Raw genomic sequence first — 24857 nt, 5'->3', positions numbered from 1 at the left:
AACCAAATGAGTGATACATGTTGGATTTATTGGCAAAAGACATACAAACGAACAGATGGAAAAAGCATACATTACATGTTTAAGTTTCACACCAACAACAATTACAGTGAAAAATGGATGGACGATAATGTTTTTTTTCACATTACGGCACTGTCTGGCTGCAGTTCCCAACCACTTTTAAATTATTGTAACACCTGAGAATGACCTGCCTTTAAGAGTCAAAGCTTTGCTTCAGGCCAGTTAAATCTCAGTGCGTGTAAAATTAAAGGGATAGATCGTTCTCCATATTGTCCCTTAAATACATGGGGCAATGAATTTGGCTTTTCTTATTAAAGCAGAACTGGAATTTGACAATTTGCTGTGAAGTATGTTAACTACCCCACCTCCTCTTATGTGAACTCATTCCTATAAACTGTATCATGGGGAAATGTGTAGATTTATCACTATTGCAGAAGCAGTACTATCATCAACTAGTTGGTGATATAAATAAAAAGGTGTCAAATGGATTAGAGAAATGCTTAGGAAAGAGTATAAGAATAAGGACCCAAACACGGGCCTCAGAAGTGCATCTTCTCTTTTTATACAGGGTCAGTTGTTTCACACAAGTATTTGAATATAGCCAAAGTATATATAGTTACTTTTCATACTAGTTATGTCCAATTCTTAATTCTATAGGAATTCTTAGAAGATTATTAGGTATAATGTGTGGGCAAAGCGACCCAGTTGCTAAGGTCAAGAGTTTGTGAGCAGGTAAATTCCTGGATCAAATCCTGGGCATGCCACAGACTCAGTATTATCTGTGAAATTCGGAGCAATGAGTTACTAACATGCTGTTGTTAATAGAAAAGACTGAGGAAAGCTGACTCATTTATAATCCTTAGAGGTAGGGAATGTCATTAACTCAACACAGGGCTTCAGAACCTCCAGGGAATCATAAACCAGAGCAAACATTAGGTTTTAAATACACAGAAGTGCATTTAAAATGAAGAACAAGACACTTTTACAGCTTTGAGTCCACAACAAGTTATCAAGCCATATTGCATGAACTGGCTTTCTTCAGGCAGTGGCTGGAAAAGATCCTCAGATCACTACCAAATGAGTAGGTGGGCTGAAAGTCCTTCTTCTGCTTTGAACCTTCTTACGCTCTAGGATAGTTTGAACAGAAGACCTCTGTAATGGCAGAAAAACATGGGAGAATGGATTCCCTCCTTTGTAGTAATGCTTGTTTAGTTACTACTTATTGGCTCTATCTCCTCTAGCTTTCGCTCGAAGCATCCTGGACAATCTGGTTCAGCAGCATAGGATTATTCTCTGAATTTAAAAAATCTTTTAACAATGTCCTCTAACCTCAGTTCTGCATTTCCCTATTTTATCCTACACTGTCTGACTTTTACTACTCCCTCTCATGATTTTACTTCTTCTTCTTTCCGGTAATAGTTTCCTCCAGATTTAGTTTTTCTATAGCATTGCAGCACTGGTCCGTTCTTTAAGGCCAGAATTTCAGCATGGAATAATCTTCTACTTGTTCCCTTGCAGTTTAAAAGAGAAGAAAAGCAGAACAATGTTTCGGCTGTGGAGCCTTCTTCAGCTGTGCGATTTAAACTGGTTTAGTTTCTTTAGCTGGATCCAACAGCAACCATATCTTCTGCAACATAGCAACTCACATTGTTCATAATTTGGTCATGTATAACCACAATTTAGATCCAGCTACACTAACCACTATATATAAAGTGGCCAACCCTGGTCCTGGAGTGCCAGAATACAAGTTTTTTCAGAACAGGCACTCCTTGATTTCCAAGCACTTGGGGCTGAACAATTCCTTTTGATCACGATTTTGAGGGCACTGTATTTGCTCAGTTAAGTATGCTCACAGATCACTTGAAATGAAAGTGCCAACATCCTGTAGCTCTCAAGTACCAGGGTTGGTCATTAAATGAAGCAATTTACTGAAGATGTTAAAAGTTACAAATCTTTCAGGATGGTAAGAGCTCTTACAAGATATTTAAATGTTTTTTTTTTTACTTTTAATTTAGAAAAATGAGTTTGTTTTCTACTTAAAAACTAACCTGTAAAAAAAGTGCTATAAAATTATCAATACAGACCTATACCTCTTATGCACCTACTTTAGTATTGGTACATTCATTCACATTTCTACCATTTTAAGATAATCAAGAACCTCTTTAGCAGTACAAAATACTAAATAATGACATTGTGCTTCGTACATTAGCTCTTCAGTTGAGGTATCTGCATGGTATAGGATGCATATAAGATACAATATAGGATAGCCTCATATTCCAAATTTGTATCTTCAGTAGCTTTTGATTAACATATTCTCTAACAAAATGTGGGAGAACAATATGATTTGCATCTTGTTTCCTTTTCCACCTAGTTCTTTATTACACAAAGCACAGATAATCTGCAAAACAAGGGCTTATTAGAACCACTTGAAAACACTGAATTTAACCTTCATTAAGTAGGCAAGGGACATAAAACCACAAAAAACCTATAAGTATATAACCATTATATATCATATTAGCACTGTTGGAAATTATATAAATAGGTGTAATCCAGATTGAGCAAATTTCTTCAAAAAATGAAATGGTGTAGATAATTCAAAAAGGTTTCTATACTCCATTTACTCCACATTAGCATAATGGAAACATTTAAAAACATTAGAACTGCAAAACCTTTTTCCTCAATTACAGTTTCATCTGAAATAACCATTTATTGTATTCATGTTAGATTTGCCCACAAAACATACATCATTGAAACTACTGAAAGACTGTAAGCCAGCATGTTTCAAGGCCCAAGCGCCTGTACAATACAGTGTGCGACTCCCCTGTTGTTCAGATTGTATGGTTTCAGAATATGTATAAAATACTGAACAAAACATTGTTGAAGAGACACAAAGACAAGAGGGGAAAGAGTTACCTAACTTTATTTTTTTAAAACTAATATAAATCCCTCGGAAATGCTTCCTAGGGCCATTATAGTCTATGAATGCATGGATACCTGCCATTAGTACTGCATTCCAACACTCCATTCAAAATGTTACAATTTTCAAAATTCAGCAATCAGAGCGGAAATACATTACCTAGACACTTTGCTTTCACAGGACTCCTGTCTTATGTCTTTCACCATTGATGTGCAAGTATATGCAATTTAGCTAGTTGAGGAAAACCATTAGTGTTAAGTTCTTCATGGCAGCAAAGGAATTTGTTGCAATGTTACAGAGATGAAGTAAAAATCAACAATAACCCAGTTAAAAAAATACAATCTCTGTTGGCCTGCTGCGTTCCATGGAGCTGTGTCGCTCAGTTTGTCCACCCCCCCCGCCCCCAACACAGACAGACAGATGAATGAGACAGGCCAAACTAGGGTTCCATTTAACAATTTATCACCAGTCTGTGGAAAACTGGCTCAACAGACCCCTTTCACATTTGAAGTCAAAACGCCAATTCCCAAGGTCCGTCCATTCAGACTTGTGAATACAAACAGAAGTGTACAATCTGCTGGCAATGGCCAACCTCGCCACTCAACAGGGCACTTCACTGTGTGTAAAACTGTTTACGACGTGCCTTAAAAGGTCTAACTGTGAAAAAAACAGTCAAAATACAGTGACATTCATTTTTCTCCAATGCAATAAGGAAGTGCAGAAGGTGAACATTGAAAGGTGAGCGAAGAAAGGAAAAGGCTTCTGTATGCATTTCCTAATTATAAGTGATGCATTTTCAGATTGTTCCCACTAGATGGACACCGCATGATGTTGTACACAGACTTTTATACAGCAGCTGTTTGTTTTTCCCTAATTAAGGAATGTTTTGCTTTACATTTTTTCCTTTACTAGCTGTTCACAATTTCTATACATAAACTAATTATATCATGATCAGTTAAATTAATCCTGCAATGTTAGTAATGGAGAATGACATTCTATTCCAGTAAAGCAAGGCATTGTGTAAAAAAACAAAACAAAATCAAATTAAATGCTACTTTACTAGAGCAGCTATTCTTGCCTGCAAGTCTTTAGGGTGTGAAGCCCATTTCATTACATGTGCAAAGAAATGCATTACAAGGAACCATGCAAAAATAAAATGACACTGAAGAAAACAATTGAAAGCTACAAAAAAAGCTTCATAAATACAATAAAATTTAAAATCTATACTGAAGATGTATTTTTAGCAGTATCTGTACTATGGGACATAGCTGGCACTCTAGGTTTCAATGCTGTTTTGTATTTGAACCCACGCAGGTAATTCATGCCATCTTTGGTTGACTGCAGTACTGAAGAAAAACAAAATAAAAAAGATAAAATAAAAAGTAATTGAAAACAGCATCAACTTTCAGCAGACAGCTGGGCCTCTATATCCACTCTGCAGATTGGACATTTCTTGTTAGTGGTGAGCCACTGGTCAACACACAGTTGGTGGAAAAGATGCATACAGGGAAGACGTCTGAAAGAACAAGAAGAAAGCAAGCGCATGAGAAGTGCAGTCCCACAACAGCATCTGACCATATAGGTCCCCAATCACCCTATGGGTACACTGATAATTTCTCCACAAATGGACAGGAAGAAAATCTCATTGGGAAAATTAAAATGTATCCTGGAATGCATAGCCTTAAATAGTATTTCATAATAGGGTACAATGAGAGCCCCATCTAAAGGAAAAACCTATGCTGAAATACAAGGTGTAATTTCACACTAATACACCAGGGGGCAGAAGGACGTGCACAGGAACAGTGGGAAGGAAAACTGTAATGAGCAATCACTACCAATCTGGTACTGATGTCACTTACAGATTCTCAGTGTTTCTTTTCTCTACGCTAAGAGGCATTTAAAGTGCAACAAATGAACGCTGGGACAAAACTGCATTTGTTGTGTTTTTATATGCTGCTAACATTTCAAGCAATATTAGATTAACAGTGTTCGGAAAATCAATTACTCCCTGGCAAGTGCATCGCAGACATTTTGTCACTACACAATCGATTAGTTCCAGCTTCTGCACACTAACGGTGGAAAGAACATGCAATATCCCAGTTATGAGCACTGTAACACCCTTTTTGCACATCTACAAACTTCCCGTTTTAAAGAATCCTTTAAAGCCTCTAGTTATTGGCTACACACAGAAGGACAGGCTGCAAGCTGCTGAGAAACAGGGCTTGTTGAAGCTGTGGCACTCACCTGACGTCTTCTCCTTCCTCCAGTATAGAAAGACAGATGGTACATTTCTCTTCGGTGTCCTCTTCAGCTCCCTCGTCGTCGTCATGTTTACCGTGCAGCTTTCTCTGCCGAGAAGAAAACATCGAGCACCTTCAGCATCACGCTTTACCACTGCCTTCACAGAGTCTTAGTGTGAGCCATTTTCTAAACAAAACACCCATCAAGTCCCCAAGAATTCACAAGAGACATGCAGGGATAACTACCCCAAAACCTTCAAAAATCCCTCTCAAAAATAAAAATGAGGGTGCAGTGCGCGTGCTCCGGCTGACTTTAAACTAGCAAACAGGGCCAAACCCTGACCCTGATCAGTGCAAAACCAGCAGTGTGAACAACAAATGAGTTCCTACATGAAAAAACTAAGTGCCATCTTACGCAAACTACCTAAAGCCAAGTGGTCAGCTCACTATAACATAAGGTTTGTGTTTCCAGGGCCTGGGTGCCAAATGGCTCCCCTGCAGTTCTCACCTTTTTGTATTTATGTGGGTAAGTGCACCTCTCAATTGTCCCCTGGGAGGCGCCCCGATTGACGTTTCCTAACCGCTCTTCTAAATGCAGCAAGTCCTGTGGGAAACAAAGGCAGGTGTGAGACAGACAAGCAGAGACAGCATTCAGCAAAAATGATGAACTTTTAAATGTACTAAATATGTAGAACGATCTGGGAAGCAACACTGCAGGGAGCATTCCAGCACTCCTCCTGAATCACAAAGCCAGGAGATAATGGTTTTAATCTAGTCCAAGCTTCAGCAGGCAAACGACACAGACGCCTAACAGCACAATTGACCAATTGTCAGAAAGCACTCACAGGAATCTATAAAGTAAACCAGAGAACAATGAGGGAATACCTGTGATGTCTTTGGGTAACTAGAGTCTCTTGCTTCACTTTTCATTATTAAGATTGAAAACATTCATGCATCATGCTTGCATTACAGCATATTAAATACAACTTAAACATACTCACTTCATATGTTCGTCCAAATCCTGTCATTCTGGAAGAAATATACCGAATGTGTGGATAGGTCACTTCAGACATGCCGGTGTGCTGCAAAAAAGGTGAAATGATTACATTTAATAAAAAAAAACTGAACAAAACTGTCAGCTCACAAGCTGCTACCTCAACTACAAGTTTTATCAGCTGCACAGCATATTTGACCATTATTTTCTTTTTTACAAACCAGAGTTTGAAGTAAATGATTGATTTGATCAACAGCAAAACCAATACTCCTCCAAGAACTGCACAAAAGGCAGATGGAAACATCGTAGTGCAAATGCCCAGCCTGGAACTCACCATGAAAGGAACAATAGGGAAATGGTGGAGCCTGGGAGGAGGGTGATAGTGAGGCAAGTGTGGGTGCAAATGTCCTGGGGGGTACGGGGCTACCGTCACTCCTGCTTCAATTCCCAGCTCCCTGCAGCAGAAAACAGTGAGAACCACAAGGGTCAGACAGTGTTGGCTCTGGTTTGCAGCATACATCAGAAGACGGTTCCAGCGCCTTATAATGGGATACAACTTGCTAGGATTAAACCCCCCCGGTCCCACCCTTCTGTGACTGCTTCAACATTAGTGTACAACATGAGCATTGCAGCCCTGCTGTTGCGGGCCACGTTGAAAAGGAGAACGGGTAATTTTGTATGCAACCTTCCAAACAATAAATCACCAAAAACATCACATCATTAATACCAGGCACTAAGAACTACTGAAAGCAAACCGTGGACTACACAAAAACTGCTGCGGGCTGGAACAACGAACCTCGGCATCTTTTGTTTTTCCAACCGAGGACGTTGGCCAGAAGGGGCGGTGGAATCGAGACGGTACTTACCACGCAGCCCTCTGGTCCGGCTGCCGCGGGTGCGTGGACATCGTCTGTGGAACGTGGATGTGGTGTCCGTGCCCGTAGTTGGGGTGCATTCTGTGGGGGTGAGGAGGCGGACGCTCGTGTGCTCGCCTGGACCGGGAACAAATTGGATTTGCGTTTTAAAAAGCAGTAAAACACAGGGCAGCAGAACTGCCAAGGCTATACTACTAGGCAAGCCTTATACCAGTTTAACGACTGCCTCCCTAATGCTCATGATCAGGAAATGAAGAAATCACGCAACTGCTGCAATTCGCTCAGACCTCACTTGGGGTTTTAGTACTTTAAGGGAATATGAAGCACCCTGATTGTCATGTATTTTTGGTAGTCTGTATTTCAGCGTATAGTGATAAGGGAAGGTTTTGCAGGCCCCGAGCTGGGGCCTGTGGAGAAATGAGCTTCCTGTATTAAAAAGGCGAACTCTGGCGGCAGAGGCGGAAGAAGAACTTACGTCGGGTGCTGCATCATCCTCCGCCGCTGGGCTTCCAACCTCTGCAGCATCTCGTGCTGCGGGTGCAGCCTCTGGACGGAGGGCCCCAGCGTGGAGATGTGGTGCGACAGGGACTGGTGCTCCGGGGGCAGGTGCTGGGGCAGCGGCGCGGCGGAGCTGGGCAGGTGGTGGGAGGGCAGGCTGGGTGGCGGGGCGGGGGCCACTCCGTGACCCGGCGCGTGGGAGGGGAGCGGCGGGTGGAAGGGGTGTACGGGGTGCGGGATGACGTAGTCGGGCTGCGGAGGGGGCTGCGGCGGGGGAGGGGGGTTCCCGTGAGAGTGGGGGCACGAGGCAGACGTCTGGTGATGAATCGACCGTGCCAGGGGGCCATCTGCTTGGGGGGGGGGGGGGGGGGCAGAAAACCAACAAAATAAAATAAATGACAACGGAACGGTGAATCAGGACCACTGACAATTAAAGAGTACAAAGAGCTCTCGACTTTTACTGCCTCTCGCCTGAAACTATTAATCAGATCTGTAAAACATCATGCCGATTATTGCTTTCATGCTCCAAATCCCACATCTGGAAGGGAGCTGGTATTGGTTGATGAGAAAAATAATGTGTCTGACTGAAATAACCTTAAGAGCAGGCAGGTGTTTGAACGGGCTCCAGGTATCCAATACAGTACATACCAGCAGCAGCCAACAAGGAGTTCCAAGACTTGCTCAGATTCAAGCAATTAGATTTGAAAAAAAGTAAAGACGTAAATCCGCAAATAATAGAATCCATTTATTATCTGCAACGCTTACCTAATTAAGCACCAGGTGTAAACACAAAATGCCAGTCGTCAGCATTTTTTAATGTAATTAAGTAAATAGATAGTTATCTGTGGGACTCAAAAGTCAAGCAAGATGGAGACTTCTATATATACCACTGTACCATGCCTACACACAAGTTGAGGTCTAAACTGCACTTGTCCCTCTACTAAAGAATGAGAACAAAATACCCTCACTCCATGATGCTTTATGACGCAAGCGCATGCATTGGAAAACATAAAAAGGGTTACTTGCTTTACAAATTGGCTCAAGTATAATAACGAGTGTGTATTAGTCTGTACCTTTGAACTTAAATACCCCTTGAGCAATCACTTAAGATGACCTTCTCTTTGCAATATTTCTTTTAACGGCAAAGTGAAAAACTGAATACCATCAACCCTGCTGCTAATGTATCATTCCTTAGTAAAATGGTGAACATCTTGTGCTGCATGAATAAGACTTTTTCTCCTGATTCTGCTGACCTACATAACCTACACGGAAAAGGAGAAAATTGAGTAAATTTGTATATATGCTTAACCGGCCCCCAGTGTGCATCCTCTCATTTTAGAAATTATAATGACAAATTCGCATAAAGTAGGTCCTTTGTTGTGCTATTACGTATTTGTGTAGCATCTGCCTACAAAATATGCTGCGTTGCAAGCAGGTTTCGAAAAGACCAGGCAGTCAAATTACAATGTAAAGCAGGACAGTGCCAAATAGCTATAACTAATATTTTCAACGTGCTAGGTTTTGTTAGGGGAGTATATACAGAAAGTCAACTTGTTTAAACAGATCTTCAAAACCAACCTATATAACACTATTTTCTTCCCCACTGAAACCTTTAAAATACATTTCAAAATATCAACTTACATATTTCAAGTAATAGATTTTAGGTTTGTCCTTGTTCTGTCACAGTCCTTGGTTATAACTTCTGTAGGAATGCAAGACTCCATTCGATTTGCAAAACTTTTAAATTAAGGTAACTAGTTATAGCCTAATATTCCTTAGCGTAATACAAAAATTAGTGTAATTTAAAAAAATAATTAAAGCTTTAATGAAGCACAAACTTATTTGGAACACCATTAAATATTCCATTAAGCAGATGTATGGGGCACTGTGAACAAAAGAGTACTTAATACAATGCAAATAACATAACTACAGACCACACCTGAAAATTCCTAAACAACCCATTTTTACTCAACATTTCAAAAGGGCAGATCTGATGCAATGGTATAGACTAATTTCACTGACATTATTTATACACCAAAACAAGGAATGTCATATTTTAAGATTACTGCTAAATACTAACAGAACAGTCTTTACAGCAGCACTGAAAGGGACCCAGTTCATGGACTCCGCATGCTACTAAAGGCTCTGGGTTATAAGCCTTTATTTCGCTGATCAATAACGAGGATAGGCACAGCACGACCACGAAAGCCTTTACAGAAACGGAAATCACACTTCCTGTACATCGCACAAGAGTGCACATGTACATCCTGTACATGAGTGTCTGTTTGTGTCCCGTGATACACTGGTGTCCCGCCCAGGGTGTACCCTGCCTTGAGCCCGTTGTTTGCCGGGTTAGGCTCCGGCTGATCCCCAGCCCTGTACTGGATAAAGCGGGCTATAAAACGGATGGATGTCCTATATATACCTTCATCACTCATACTCCATAAGGAACTACGGTACATCGTCTCATGCTCCAACGCCCTTACTTGACAAAGGCAGAAGTTGAGAGAATGCGGTTCTGTCGCCCTTGGAACCGCACAACTCCCCCCATGCGGGGAATGAAGAGGTTGAACGCAGTCTGCCACCCACTGTGACATTACTGTGCGAATACATCGGCTGCCTGAGCATGCACGGGCCCCGGGACACCCCGCTCCCTCAAGCCTAGCCCATGTCCGGGAGGCAATCAATGTGGATGTCTACACACGCCGCGCGTTTTTAAAGCCCACCCCACTACTTCGAAACACTGTTACTTGCATTAAAAAGGTAAGCGGTCTCAACTGTAATCTACTAGCACTTTATGTGACGGCTTTATCTACGGATATCCCAGTCGATTATTTTTATTGTGAAGTTAATAATGCAGTCGGATTAAACAGAGCGGCACTAACGCGTCAGTTTAATAAAACCTACACAGTTTAAAATGAAAAGGAAGAATACCCTCGTTACGTTTACTTGAAGAGCACAAAACAAACATACCTGCGTAAATTTGATAGCCAGCTAAAGGCAAACAGAAGCAAGGCGAATCCACAGAAGTCATGTCTCGCGCACTTGGATCACCTTCCCACGACCAAAAAACTGCGCAATTACCCACGCGTCCCTCCCTCCGGCCTCGCAAATGGCTTTTAGGCAAACAAGGGCAGGGGGCGCCCAATCGGGTCAAGGAATGCTACGACCCAAACAACACTGGCCAATCGAACACGCCGATACTAGAGTGCTGGGGCGGCGGGGGAGGTTCAGCGGAAGTGTCCAGTTCAGTTCAATGGCAATGCAAACCGCGGTCAGGCTGAGCGGCATGGAAACTAGTTAGCTTTTTTCAAGGCGATGTAGAATTGTACACTTTTTCCACAACTGGGGCGTTTTACTGGACCAAACCGAGCAAGTACCTTACTTAAACGCACTACCAGTCAAGAACCCAACATTGCCTCTACTCTTATCTGCCATAGGGTCTGATGCTCACAGAGGACTCAGCAGTGCCTAATTCAGCAAGAAAACTCCCAAAACAGATCTGGTGGATCTGTTCAAGAAATAGTCAAAAATACAGGTAAAGGTTTATTCCATGCTGAAAGGAAAATGACACTTTTGGCTACGGAGCTTTCTTCAAGTGTGAGTTCAGCCTTCACGCCTGAAGAAGGCTTCACAGCCGAAACGCTGCCTTTGGAAACAAAAGCCGAACGTCACTGAAAAAACACTGGTTTGTGTAGAAGTTTTTTTTTTTACGAGATCCATAAAATAAAGGTAGCACAGAGAACTAAAACAAACACATTAAAGTTAGTAACTGCCAAAGTGAGTTGAACATCTATTTCTGACAAAACTAGTTCATTCAAGGCAAACTGCATATCACAATGGGTGACTATGCATCCTTTTCTTTAGAAAACGGCAGAAAATTGGTTTAGCTCAAGGTGCTCAATGAATCTACCTGCTCCTTCAGAGCAACACCACAACACCAGTGCGAATCAGCACACATGGCACTCGGTGACACAAAGGTCTGACGTGCTCACTGGTCAGGGAAGTGGACACAACGTGGGCCTGGAGGGTCAAGGGTCATGCTGCCCTCATTCCCAGAACCACCCTTTCAGCATCCAGTGATCCTCAGGATAACCCACCTGGGCGTCTAACTGGCAGATCTCCCAAGCTCTTGTGACCCAAATCATTGATTAATGCCTCGTCTTCCACATGTCTCGCGCAGGAAGTGTTCGGGTGCCAGTGCTGAAGAACCTGCCCCCCTACACCCCCCACCCCCACCGGCGGTGTGAACCAGGTGCACATAAGGAAGAGATACTCACACGAGGGGTGCAGGTAATGTCTGCAGGAGGACAGCTGGGGCTGTGGCTGGGGCTGGGCCACCATTCCAGAGCCATAGCTGTCCACGGAGACCGGCTGGCTGGGCCCGGCCGCCGCCTGGGAGCCGTACACCGCCGGCCGAGAGGAGGATCCCGGGCAGCAGGGGTCAAAGGCCGAGGTCCCGTGGAAGCTGCTGCCGCCGTGACTCCTCACCCCACTGCTGCTCAAGTCCACGGGCAGGGTCTGCTGAAAGGCACCCGTCCCACAGCTCATCACCAGCGGGCCACGAACGCTCACGCACAGCGAAGTACAGCAGATACAGTTAATCGTTTCAGTTCATTACTTATTTACCCGTGTCATTCCACGGCTACAGTAAAAGGCAAACGTGGAAGTCCATGCAATAAAATAACGCAATTCTTTGTGCTGGGTAGCATTAATAGACATCAAAAGAAAATAGAAGTGAAAAACCATGCATATGATAAACCATAGGTCTGCTTTCCTGCATATGTTAAGGTGTTATTTAATGAAATAATTTGCCTATTTCATCTCCCTAGGTCATATCTGAAGAAAGAACCTGTTATGACTGGGCCTGAACTGCAGAAAGGATAAAAGGAGTGATCTAGTTGAACCCCCGCCAGCGAAATGAAAACTCCTGCAGAAACTGATGCTCAGGGATTGTTAAAAGCCAGAGTTCTAAGGCTTGCCAATGAACCCTCCATGGCCAAGTGCTAAGGGCTCTTTTAAAGAACATTTTTAAAATCAAAATATATAAATTCAGATACCATCAGCGCCAGAGACAGAAGTTTAACACTAAAGCGAGCCAGCGCGCATTACGGGGCTACAGATTGCCAGGCTGCCTTTCATCTCTGGAGTGACTGAATCTCTCAGCTTCAAGACAACAATATACAAAACGTCATGGATTTTATATATGAAACAGTGTAACAATAGAGCTCATCATCAGTTCTCTCTCTAAAGCAGGCTGAGGCTGAAAATAATAAATAATCAAAGAATGAGAGAAAATACCGTCGTACCAGTGGAGGGTTTATTTTACATTCAAGGAGAAATCTGTCCTGTTTTAAACAGGTCTGAACACTTTGATGTATTATACATACTATATAACCCATTCTGGCAATATGGCTCACAACTGTATGTGCATCTGTAATGGCTGAGGGCATCTGCAGCTTGTGGCTACTTTATCAAAGTGTGGAACGTCTTCAAATGTATTCAACACATAACCACTTCCTTTCTATGCTAAAAATTTGACACATTTTGGAATGCATATCCATAAATGAATTATTAAAGCAGGCTTGAAGCAGTGCATTTAAATAAAGGAGGAAAAGAGCCCCAAACCTAACTTCCAGACACCATCCCCCTCTTTGCCTACATTCATTACATTTTAAAAAGCCTTATTGATCCGGGAGCAAAGTTTCATCGTAAACAATAAAATTCAGCAGCTTCAGCAATTAGCAGAATCTGAATTATTCATATACGTATCTTGAATTGTTAATCTCATAACAGGCTCTGTCTGGCTTACAGAACCTTCCAGCAGTTTTCTTTAGAACAGTTTTGTTGAAATATAAATTATTTGTCAACTGAGGCAAATTATTTTTTTTCAATGAATTAATGGTGCAGTTTTTTTAGACTTGAAATGGGCCACTGTATATCTCACGTGGTATTCTATAAAAAAAGCAATGATGGCAAATATTTTTGGATGAAGATTAAAATATTATTCACTGCAAATGATTTTTATCTTTTGGCATTCGTGAGCAGAGTGACATTAAAAGACATGCAACTTCATTAATAAACAATGTGTGCCTGCACAGGCTTGTGGTCATGCACTCTGCAAATTCTTTTAATGCACCAAAAACTGGAAGAAAACTCTATGTAAAGACTGTGGCAGGAACAACACTATTAGACCTAATTTCCTAATAAATGTAATTGCTTATCATAAATAATTTACATATTCATCTGAATGACTTTGTGCTTTATTTGTGCTATATCAGTCGTTTGCTTGACTGACAAAGAAATGACAGAATTCTGCATTAAAGGGAGAAAACTGTACTGACTTGCCTTACACAGCACGATGAGTGAATTCAGTAATGAACACTTTGAGGATCTGGATTTACTTGAGAGGTATAAATGCTCCTTTGTCACAGCAGGACGGCAATCAAAACTAAACTTGCCTGACATGTTTCTGAAAATGAATGTTCCACCAAGATCCTGTACTGCTGTTCCCTATAACTGGAATGTAGTCAATATGCAGCATGAGAAAACAAGTCATTATTTATTTATCTGAAGATGCACATGAATGGAAGATCAAGGTGAATGCACAGTGGTTTCATAAGAGCTCTAGCTTCATGCAATGCTACAGAAAAAAAGATCCACAAAGACCTCTATGTAGGGCAAAGGTCATAAATCTCAACATGCCCTCAGAAGCTCGATTTCCAATCGGAACCCAAGATACAAAAATGAGCCCTTGAATTCCAGGTTTCTCTGATACACGTAAACCCCAGATCTCCAGGTTAAATCATTTCTTTTCAAAGCTTCTGTCAAACTGCACATCTACAAACAGCTCCCATATTCTGAATTCTCTTTCATGAATACTTCCCCCTTTGCCAGTGGTACACACGGAAAGGAGATCCTTACTCTAATGGCCTGAACTTGAAACACATCACTATGATCTGAACCCCTCCTAACGGAACCACACTGGAATTCTCAACACAAACTGATTTGTAAATCAGTCCAAAACACCCACGTAACGTCACACCTTCAGGTTGCTTAAGGTACTATGCAGTGACAGACAAAACAGGCGGCTTTGCCTAAAAATGATTTTACTTCAGAACATTAGCCTACAAATGAGAGCTGCCCATCTGGTCTTTCGCCCTAATTTGGTAGCTTATTAATCCAAGGATCTCATCCAGCTGTTTCTTAAAAAAAGAACTTACAAGTTTCTACAATTCAGATATGCATAGTAACTGAAGCATGCCTGATAACTGTCTAAATTACCAACACTTTTTTTTTTCCTAAATCCGGGCAACTTCTTAACTCCTCCTGGCCTTGTCCACCAGCTCAACTGGCTACTGCTTGTGCTGAGCTCACAACCACCACTGATGCCCTGCTAGCAGTGGGGGATCACCTGTGGTCCTATGGGCTATGGCCACCAGGAAAAAGAGGGCAGAGGGCAGATAATGCCTACCTGGTCATGGTACTGGCTGCCTGAGGCATTAACAGCCCCGCAGGGCGCGGGCATGGCGGTGGGCCTCTCCAGGGGGCAGCTGGACTCCGGGAAAGGCAGGGGGGGCGGGGGCGCGTGGTGATGGTGGTGGTGGTGGTGCTGGAAGTGGTGTGAGTGGCCGTGCTGCGAGGCTGGCTGGGCCTGGGCCTGCATGCAGCTGGAGTGGCTGTGGCTCAGTGGGAGGTGCCCCTGTGAGGGCCCACTACAAGGAGAGTGCTGAGGGCAGCAAGATGGCAGCCTGGGCATCGCCGGTCCTGCACCCTCCCCTGCCAGGGTGGCCGAGCCTCTTCTAGTGTCATCTTAGACAAACAGAGACAAAGATGTTAAACACCAGTTACATTCCACAAGAAATGTTTAATAAAAGAAACAAACCACTGTTTTATACCATGGATTAAAAGCAGAGCTTGGATGCACTGTATAATTATGCAGACCTCAAATTCAGTGAACCATATCTAAAGACATGCAAGTACAGGTATGATCACTCTCCCAAGGAGTGTGGAGCATGCAGTTTCAGCGGTACAGAAAGAGGAAACACGGGAGAAGGGCATGGTGGTGTCCTGATCCTGTTCCTACGCAGCGCGCCCCGTGAGCTCAAGGGCCTTCCTTACCCCCTGCCACTGGGCCAGCTGTGCTGCTGTGTGCAGGCCCTCCCAGCATGGTCTCGGACGCAGAGGCATGGCTGCTGGTGGAGGGGCCAGGGGCAGCATTGTCCAGGGGCTGCTCTGAGGTAGAGGCATTATTGGAAGAGGAGCTGACAGGCTGGGGGTGCCCGCTGTCAGACGTTGTTGGCACTACTGTGAGATCTGAGAAAAAGCAGGACAAAAAAAAAAACAGTTTTTGACAGAGGATTTTGACCAACCCCCACTACAGTCACTATTATTATAGCTGTTGAATGTTCAGCAGACACCCTTATCCAGATCGACCTATGCTGGTAAACGGGTTTGTCCGTTCAGCTCTTTCTTCTGTGATGTCTTCCACTGCCTTGAAAACAGGCAACACATCTCATTAGCTTTCTAGCAAAGCATCTTTTTTTCTTAATATTCAAAATGAATACCCCTCCTCAAAGAAATGCCAATACAGCACTTGTTATAATTAGACGGCCATACTCTCGTATTTTCAACTGTGGAGGTAATAAAAATTAAGCTATTTAGAACCCTTAATGTGCGTTTTCCCATTTCTTTACCCTAGAAAACCCAGACTACACTCAATAGAGCCTGTAGCTTTGAAGATAAAACACTGAGCTACACTACAGCAGCAGACAGGTTATGATGTGCTTATAGCCAGCAGCGTTAAAGACATGGATTGAAAGGGGAGATGCTTGGATTTTCGCCTTACAGACTTTTCAATAGCCCTGAATGTCACTTTGTTCGGGTTTAATGAATTGGACTTGTGTTCAATCTAAAAAATATCATTGTGTTAATTTACTGATAGGAAATTGCACTGTAAATTTAAAAAAATAATAATAGAAACCATACTCCTCATTCTGGACAAGAAACCCATCAATGCTGTATTTTCTCTGACTGAAGTTTTAAGATCCAAACAGTTGCTAGAGGGGAAGTCTGGTTATTATGTGGTTTTATAAGAGATGATGGATTAATCTACCATCTCACTTTTATTTATGCTTGTGCACATTGCATTTGTATGTAAATAGCTGCATCTGTACAACGCTAATTGATTTAATTGAATTTCTAAAACAAAAAAATAACGACAGCGACAAAACAGAAATCGCACATACTGAAGCTAATCCTACTGAAAAACTGAGTTATGACAAATTCGTTTATTTAATGTGACATCTAACGTTTTTAATCCCACGCTGCGTAATATGAGAATCTGACAAGTCATTTACTCATTTAGATCAGACTAGAGGGATTTTATATACGCACATACGAAAAATAAATTACAATTCCGTTTGCCAGTCGGGGTTATTTTACTGCTGGAATAGAAATCCAATTCTGTTTCACAGTGGGAACTATTCGCTACATGTTTCACTCTGGGATTCAGTTTCTATTACAAGTTCTTCTTGCCCTATATTTTGTGATAGGTGTATAAGAGACAGAGAAGAGATTTAGATTGTGACAGTGAATCTCGGAAGGCAGAAAGGAGGAATATACTTAACTGCAATGAACTACTGCTGGAACCCTCGCCCTCCCCTGGTCTTTTCGAATTTACCAGATCTGTAATAACTGGGGATCTGGCAGCCAATACATAACGGAGCAGTCATGTGTCCATTTTGATTCACAATCATTAAGGACACAACCAGTGGGCCCTGTCATTGAAACAGATGCTAATGCTTCCCTACCTCAAGGTCGCTCAGTTTCAGGAACAAAACAGCCCTTCATTTTGTCCAAAAAGGTTAGCAACACCTACTTGCAAATAAGTTCAATATTGTACACAAGCAGTTAATCGGGAGAGGGTCTTAATTCAATCACGGCAAGCTGTACTGACAACTGTAATCAGCTGCTCATGAGGAAAGTCAGAGGAAGGACGGATCCTAGCAGGTTCTCTGAATGGGGGCTCATGAAGACATTGTCTGCTTATTGTTCAACAAGCTCCACGCCTTCTGCGATGAAAATGTGATCACGCTGAAGTTTTGCTCCACGGCTTGAAGGTCATCTTCATTAAGCTGAAGCCCACTGACCGTTTTTTTTTCCTGAAGGTGGCCTGTTTCTCCATTCAACCTGATTTGCCATTCATTGCGTTATGTTGCTAAAATAGCGGTACAGAAGGAGCAGCAGAAGCTGCCTCCCCTGCCCGCGATGGCCTGTTTCTGGTGCCCCCCCCCCCCCCGCCCCTTTCTGAAGGGTCACAGGCAGAGCGGCGGCAGGGGGCCTTACCGTCTTCGTCCTTCGTCAGGTCCACCACCTCGGCGGCGCTCTGCCTCAGCGGCTGGATGACGGTGGACAGGCGGTGGCGGTTGCGCTGGTCCTGCGCGCGGCTTTGCGAGCTGCAGACGGGGCCCCAGTGCGAGCGCGAGTGGCCCCCAGCCGAGCGAGACCTGGGAAGACAAACCGCATGCTGCGTGAGTCTGGGCAACGCTCGGTTCCGATCGCCAACCTCGGGGTCCGGACAACACCCTTCCGTCAGATTTTAATAGTGCAGCAGGAAAATGAAAAACGTCTTGAATTTTTCTTCCCTCTAGCAACATTTGGGGAACTCCCCTGTTCTTATATATTTAACGTCTCCTTAAAATACCAGGCGTACTTTCAAAAAATGAAGTTTTAGTGAAGTTTTAGCCCAAGGCATTCTCCACTATGTCTGGGATGAATAAACCACAGAATAAGCCCGCTCTCTTTTCGATAGGTTGATCATTAAACATTGCTACAGAAGTTTAAATGACATACTGTAGCTGCCATGAGGTTTTTGTTGCAGGTACGCTCTTTTTAAGCCATGTAGAGGCTTTCCTGAAGAAAATTCCATCCTTTATCAAGCCTTCTTAATGGCATATTGGAAGAGCGACTCTTGAGCTGAGAGACGGGTTGGGACTCTGAAGCTAAGAGAGAGATTATGAGGGGAGACCACAAAGACAGGGGAGATATGCTGGTGAATAAACGTGCCTGCAAGGTGGAAAGGGAGAATGGTAATTAAAAGATAATTTAAGAATTGGCAGACATCCATTGAAAGGAACTGGAGAGAAAAGTTAACTCAAGAGCATTCACACAACTCTGGCATGACTCCCCTTGCCCAGGGTTCAGATTCCCAGAGACAGGTTAACTCTTTTGTCACACCAACAAAAGCACAAAAAACAACTTTGAAGTCCCGAAAACTTCAGGAAATGTCATTTTATCACATAACTGCCAAAAGGCCCGGAAAAGTTAACTTCTGCAGCCCAGATCTGGAACAGTTGGTTTAAAGTAAACACTTTTTTCCACAACCAATTTGCTCCTTAGTTAAATGATTAAAAAGAGAAGCCTGCTCACCCTGGAACAGACCAGTGTTTTGGATCATGCTTATGTCATGAATGCAGGGAGTGTGATGAGATCATCCTAGTTTGTATTCCTGAAGTGTGCAATACTGATGTCACATCCTAGTAATTTTGCTTGCAATGTCTAAGACTGCAGACAGTGTTAAACAGCATTTTCTGATTACTCTGTCATAACATTTCAATATTGTTTATGTATTTTTTAAATCACTTTAAACCTCTTGTATACCATCACTATTTACTCATTCATTTCCTTTCTGGCATGTTACGTAAACACCAAAAAATAACAAGCGATTGGAAAATAAAGTTAAGGCAAGTTTCTGTTAGCTCATATGGCTTGAAAATCAACAGCCACACCTGCCATAGACAGCTAAGCTTGAAAGCTCACACGTAAAGGCCTGGGGCGTGGAAACAATATGAAATAAATAAAAAAAAATGTTTCAGAAAGCAGTTTGAGTTTACGAAGCAGTTTGAAGTCAGCTGTAGTTGTACTGGTTGTGCTGCACAGCCTCCAAAACAGTCTGTGGAATGGAGGCAGGCCTGAGCTGAGAGCAGAGCAGTGTATGGTGAGGGCTCTGGGCTGGGGATGGTGGGTCAGCGCACATCACATCCCAGCATGAAGCTCCACATTGATCAGCCAAACTCATGGGATGGGTAAGGGGTACAGTCTTCAAACCTGCTGGTCTATCCGGACAGACAAAAGCAGAAGAGCTCATTCTGTCTCTTGTGTTTAACGCAGGGGACGGCGCTCTCGCTGTGTGCCTGTATTTAGATTTGATCTGTGGATTTAAACACATCTGAAGTACACAGTTTTCCTCCTTCTAGTCACGCTGTGCGTGTTGTTTACATTTGATTTACGGATCTAAACACACCTGAAGCAGAGTGGTCTTTGTTCTCTCCATCGTGCTGTGCATGTTGTATTTGTATCTGATTATCTGTGGATTTAAACAACCGGCGTAGGACTGTCTGGCTTCACCTAGTCACGCTGTGTGTGCTGTGTTTATATTGGATTATTTGTGGATTTAAATGCACCTGAAGTAGAGCTGTCCTGCTTCTCCGAGTCGTGCGGTGTGTGTGTGTGTGTTTCCCTCCCCCCCGTCTCACCTCCGGGATGAATGCTGTGAGAAGGAGGAGGCTCCCCAGTACTGCTCGTCAGATAGCGAGGCCTGCGGAGGGAATTAACCCCGGCCTCCCAGCGCGCGGCTCTAACCTCTTAACCGCAGATTGCATCATTAAGGCATCATAACAAAATGATTAACTGCGAGGGGGAAGGAGGGGCGGAGAGGGAGAAATCCTGCGAGGCCAGCGAGAGCTATCGTATCCGCTCCTATTGTTTCTTCTCTTTAACAATTACTGGAGTGAAAGACTGTTCTATCCCCTCCACACAAGGGAGAAGGGTTATTGATACCATACGTTATCATCTGCTGGAAATCATATGAATGACGACATCAAAGGGGGAAAATAATGAAAGGCCTACATGGTTTAAAGCTTCTGCTTTTTTCCCCCCAATGGTCTCTAAACTGTTAAATCATGCACAACGCTCTAGATTAAACCTATGAAGTGTCATTACCTTCCCTGTGACAGCTGAATCACTCGGTTTATCACGCATTCATACAGTTTTCATGCTGTGATACAGGACACAACGCATTAATCTACCTCTCGACTGATGTTTGCCGACGTTCCCTTTAATCAGCCCGTCTCCTCTTTTCCTTTTTTGCAAACCCTCAGAGCCCCGAGTTGCTGCCCTAACTCCACCAGGTTGCTACCCAGCGCTCAACACTCTGCCCCTCTCTGGGGCCGGTGCATGGCCAGTGGGAGTTTGGAATGTTATGAAGTCGTGCCCTCGGCTCCACACACGCACAAACACACATACGCGCCTGGTTCCAGTCGGCTCTGCTGCGGATGCCGTGATGAAGTAGAGCCAAGATTCTGTATCCAGCATCGGCCCTGCAGGGAATGCCTACACTGCATTCACATCAGTTAATGTGCCCCGGTGGGCTACGTGCTCCCCTTGCTCGAGAAGCATCGGGCTGCTCATTAATTGGTTCATGTTTGGTTCCCAGAGCAATGCGGCGGCCCCACCTTGGGAATTCCTAATTGCTAAGAAGCAGATGTGGGATTATTTTGGAATACCTGTTTACGACGAGTCTTTAGGAAGGGAAGTGGAAAGCGATAAACATAAGCAGGCAGCTGGAATTTGGCGAGCAGTCGTATCTACACAACAAATTTCGCCCAGCGGTCTCAAAGGATAAGGCTTGGCAACAGCTGGGCTTTACCATCCTGTGTTTACGGACTTGTGGTGCACAGGGGGATACACAAAAGGGACTGGCAGGAGCCCCACTGTGTTGCTACTGCAAGCGAAACAGGTCCTAGGATTTCACACATGCCCTTGTATACAGGTCTCAATGATGCTTTTTGTAAAAAAAAAGTGAGCTTTTTAACTGCTGCAAGCAACTCCATGTTATTACCGCACACAACTGCATAATGGCAGCTCCACATTAGATTTTAAATGGTTTGTGATGCATAATCTCACTTCAGTGTTGAAATCGGCAGCTAAAAAAGTAAACAGGCTGGTTAAAGGCCCTTACAGCATTGGGGTCCTGGGTTCAATCCTGCACCTGTAGTGCTATCCACACGGAGTTTGTAGATTCCCCCATGTTTCTGTGAGGTTCCTCCGGGTGCTCTAGTTTCCTCCCACTGCCCAAAGACATGCTGGTAGGTTATCTGGCTTCTGGGAAAACTGGCCCTGGTGTGAGAGCATGTGTGCCTGCATATATGCCCTGCGATCAACTGGTATCCCATCCCTGTTGTACGCCACCTTATGCCCGTTGCTTGCTAGGATAGGCTCCAGCTCATCCACAACCCCGAACAGGGTGAAGTGGTTAGAAAATGGATGGATGGATGGTTGGATAGGTTGATTAAGGGCCTCTCATATGGGAAATAATGTTAAACCATAAGGCAATCCCATAAATACCCCACTCAAATACAAGTACACCACTCAACTAAAATTAAAAAAGGTCTCCCACACTAAGGCATATTAAAGTTCAGAAAAGGATCTATAACTCACCGGGAGAAATTTCCCACCAACACTTGTAAGCCCCCCATGAATAATGTCTTATTGTAACGGATCTTGTTGAAATAGCTAGGACTACTTTCAGCAATTTACTACCTCAAATAAACTGTCCCAGGGAAACAAATACATTTTATTTAGAATTAAATTAATCATTATGCCAAATTGTTGAGAATTGTTCCATTAACACAACTGAATAAGTGGCCCTTAAAATTGTTTATCCTCATCAGGATCTTTTTTTCCTGCAAGCTAACAGGAAAATGTTACATAATGTGAACACTGTTAAATGCCATTCTACAGCACTATGAGGCAAATGATAACTCACACATTATGTGTTTATTATCCATAAAGTTTGGGTTTCAAAATCACCCATCACAAATGTAGCAAAGCAGACGAGAGCCATCCTTTATCTCTTCAATTTAGATGTGTTTCCTTTCAATACCTTTGCTAACAGAAAGCAGCAATCCGTTTATGGGGGAGGGTTTGTCCATTGCCTCATAAGGACAAAGTTTACGAAGACCCATCACACACACCACTTTTCACCCTCCTTGATTTGTAAACAAAGGTTCTTTCAGCAGACAACTTCAATGATCATTTCCTGACCTTTGAACCCGCCAATGTCCTGAAAGGGTCAGAACAACCTGGCAGGGATTCACAATGGGTCAAGGTACCTTGTGTGATCAGATACCACTGGACCCTCCTGCACCTCTTTCCATGCTTTAAAAGCATACACTGCATCCATTTCCAGGAAGTGCTAACTTTGAGAGGAGTTTAACTTAAAACTTAAAACACAACGAGCTTTAAACAACTGAGGACTTCATGCAACTTGAGTCGACAGGTCTCACAGGTCTGAATCTGTCACCAGCTTCCTTTTAAAATGGGACGCTCAGGTTGTTTTTCACTCTGGTTTAAGAAAGTCAAGATACTGACCTGACATCATCCTTGGTAAAGAGGATTTAATCTGGACAATGTTCATTAACTCATTAAAAGAAACATGCTACAGCTGAAGACGATGATGATAACAGGTTAGGATGATAAGACACCTCCCATATAAACTGAATTTTGGAAAACTGGGAAGAACGCAGTCCAATCTGCAAAATATGCAAATGTCAAAAGAAAGTCTCTAGAAGAGTGAGAGCACAGGTCATGTTGATGCAGGTGATACCCAGAGAGATCCTGACCTGCTAGCAGATTCATAAGTGAGGCTCAGAGCCAGGAGGATGAGATTCTGAAGCCAAGATGGAGAAAGATCAGTTGGCAGGGCAGAAAGACAGAAACAGCACAGCTAAAAACAACCCAGGCACTTGCACCTCAACACCACACTTCATAGCCCCTACCCCAGCCAGAAACTCTGACAAGGATGGGGGAGGCAGGGACTTGATGTGCTGTCTGGTTCCTCTTGAATGTCCAGAAGGAAAGAAAGGCCCTCCTCACATTGTAACCTCGGTCAGTCACATTCCAGTAGCACAGAGTCTCTGGTTAGTATCCCTAGACCCACCAAACCCCACCTCAGACCCCACTCTCAGCATTCCACACACATTACCAGGGCTTTGATGAGTCAGGAAATCAAGGAAAGAACACACTCCCCACCCCTTACTTCAACTGACTCCTGCAAAATGGTTTTACAGCCTGTAGGTCTTTCTTTCTCTTGGCTTTGTATTCTGCAGTGAACTGGGATACCGGTGGAGAGAGAAGCTGTAAATGAGCGTCAAGGGCTGTGCAAGTTAAAACCAAGTAAAGTCCCCCTCTTCTGCCAGCTGTATGCGGCTACACTGAACTTTAAGATCTCTTAAGAAGGCTCACTCATTTACAGGTTCTGCCTTGTACTGGAATCATAAACCATTATGGGGTAGAAAGATAAATATGTGGCATTTGTCTTCTTTTCTGTGGATTGAGGGTTTTTATCAAGGTTCTGAAGCAAATGTTAACGGGATCGAAAAGTGAGTCAGCCAGCTCTTACTAGCTTTAATTTTTTTTTTATTTACAAGACACAGCGACCCTGGTCTTAAGATTGTGAACAATTGTAACCGTCTCCACGACTACCAAAATCTGTTCTTCAACATGGAGGAACACATTTCCTACAAAGTTACTCCTGTTCAGCCTCAAACTGCTACCTGTGACCAGCCACTGAGTCAGGGAATAAAAAAAAACTATTGGAAGTCAAAAGGCTCAATCTAATATAAATAAGAGCAACCCACTGCTTGATTGTTTCGATCCAGATTCTCACAGACCTCACACAATTTGAGCAGATTTCTCTACCGAACTATCACAGCTTAACGGATGTAAAAAAAACAGCATCAGAAAGACACCAATTAATATTTTATACGCGTGGGGCAGGGTTGTCACATTCAACCTCTGGAGGGCCTGGAATGTATTGTTTTTTTTGTCTGACCTCAGTAGTAAACTGAACAATTCACCTAATTAAATTTATAATAGAAGTATTAAGTTGTTAATTAATCAGACCAGCTAAGTAGCACGTGTCTGTGCATGTGTGCTAACCTGACTCTTCTAGCCAGGTTTGTGGTGGTATTACACCACTACCACACAGGACATGTGACGGCCATGAATATCGGTATCATAAAAAATAAAAATATATGACAGACGCAGGGGTCCTCTATTGTGGTTTGCAAGCTTAAATTTTAATGAAACGTGAATGCCCTTCATGAATCAGGGGCGCTATCAAATGACAGGCCCCTGTGCTCAGGCCTGTGAAAAGAACAGATGCTGCCTGATCGCAGCTCCCCTTCGTTTGTGAAAAACGAGTGGAAAAAAAAGGCTCTCAAGCAGATGTACAGGGATATGGATTCACAGCG

General features: G+C 43.2%; 1 protein-coding gene and 1 long non-coding RNA gene across 4 annotated transcripts in view; one reads left to right on the top strand and one right to left on the bottom strand.

Annotated features, from left to right (window-relative positions):
- Nucleotides 1-7: 7 nt before the first annotated feature.
- Nucleotides 8-24857, bottom strand: part of rnf111 (ring finger protein 111) — a 49815-nt gene continuing 24965 nt past the window's right edge. For 2 of the 3 annotated variants that reach the window (XM_069190532.1, XM_069190533.1), the window contains 11 exons: nucleotides 17890-18050; nucleotides 15664-15858; nucleotides 15017-15354; nucleotides 11823-12066; nucleotides 7520-7889; nucleotides 7036-7161; nucleotides 6504-6624; nucleotides 6177-6257; nucleotides 5684-5779; nucleotides 5180-5283; nucleotides 8-4451 (listed from right to left, as the gene is read on the bottom strand). In XM_069190532.1, the coding sequence (XP_069046633.1) occupies nucleotides 4334-4451; nucleotides 5180-5283; nucleotides 5684-5779; nucleotides 6177-6257; nucleotides 6504-6624; nucleotides 7036-7161; nucleotides 7520-7889; nucleotides 11823-12066; nucleotides 15017-15354; nucleotides 15664-15858; nucleotides 17890-18050 (1954 nt within the window). In that variant the 3' untranslated portion in view covers nucleotides 8-4333. The remainder of the gene's footprint in view (nucleotides 4452-5179; nucleotides 5284-5683; nucleotides 5780-6176; nucleotides 6258-6503; nucleotides 6625-7035; nucleotides 7162-7519; nucleotides 7890-11822; nucleotides 12067-15016; nucleotides 15355-15663; nucleotides 15859-17889; nucleotides 18051-24857) is intronic. The other variant, XM_069190534.1, reaches the window with a different exon arrangement.
- On the top strand, nucleotides 10796-12715 carry LOC138239229 (uncharacterized). Its single transcript, XR_011189701.1, has 3 exons — nucleotides 10796-11080; nucleotides 11726-12127; nucleotides 12375-12715. It is a non-coding gene; the product is annotated as an uncharacterized lncRNA (long non-coding RNA).

Source organism: Lepisosteus oculatus, chromosome 5, assembly GCF_040954835.1.
Source record: "Lepisosteus oculatus isolate fLepOcu1 chromosome 5, fLepOcu1.hap2, whole genome shotgun sequence".
Taxonomy (NCBI): Eukaryota; Metazoa; Chordata; class Actinopteri; order Semionotiformes; family Lepisosteidae; genus Lepisosteus; species Lepisosteus oculatus.
This window is presented reverse-complemented; position numbering and strand designations above follow the sequence as displayed.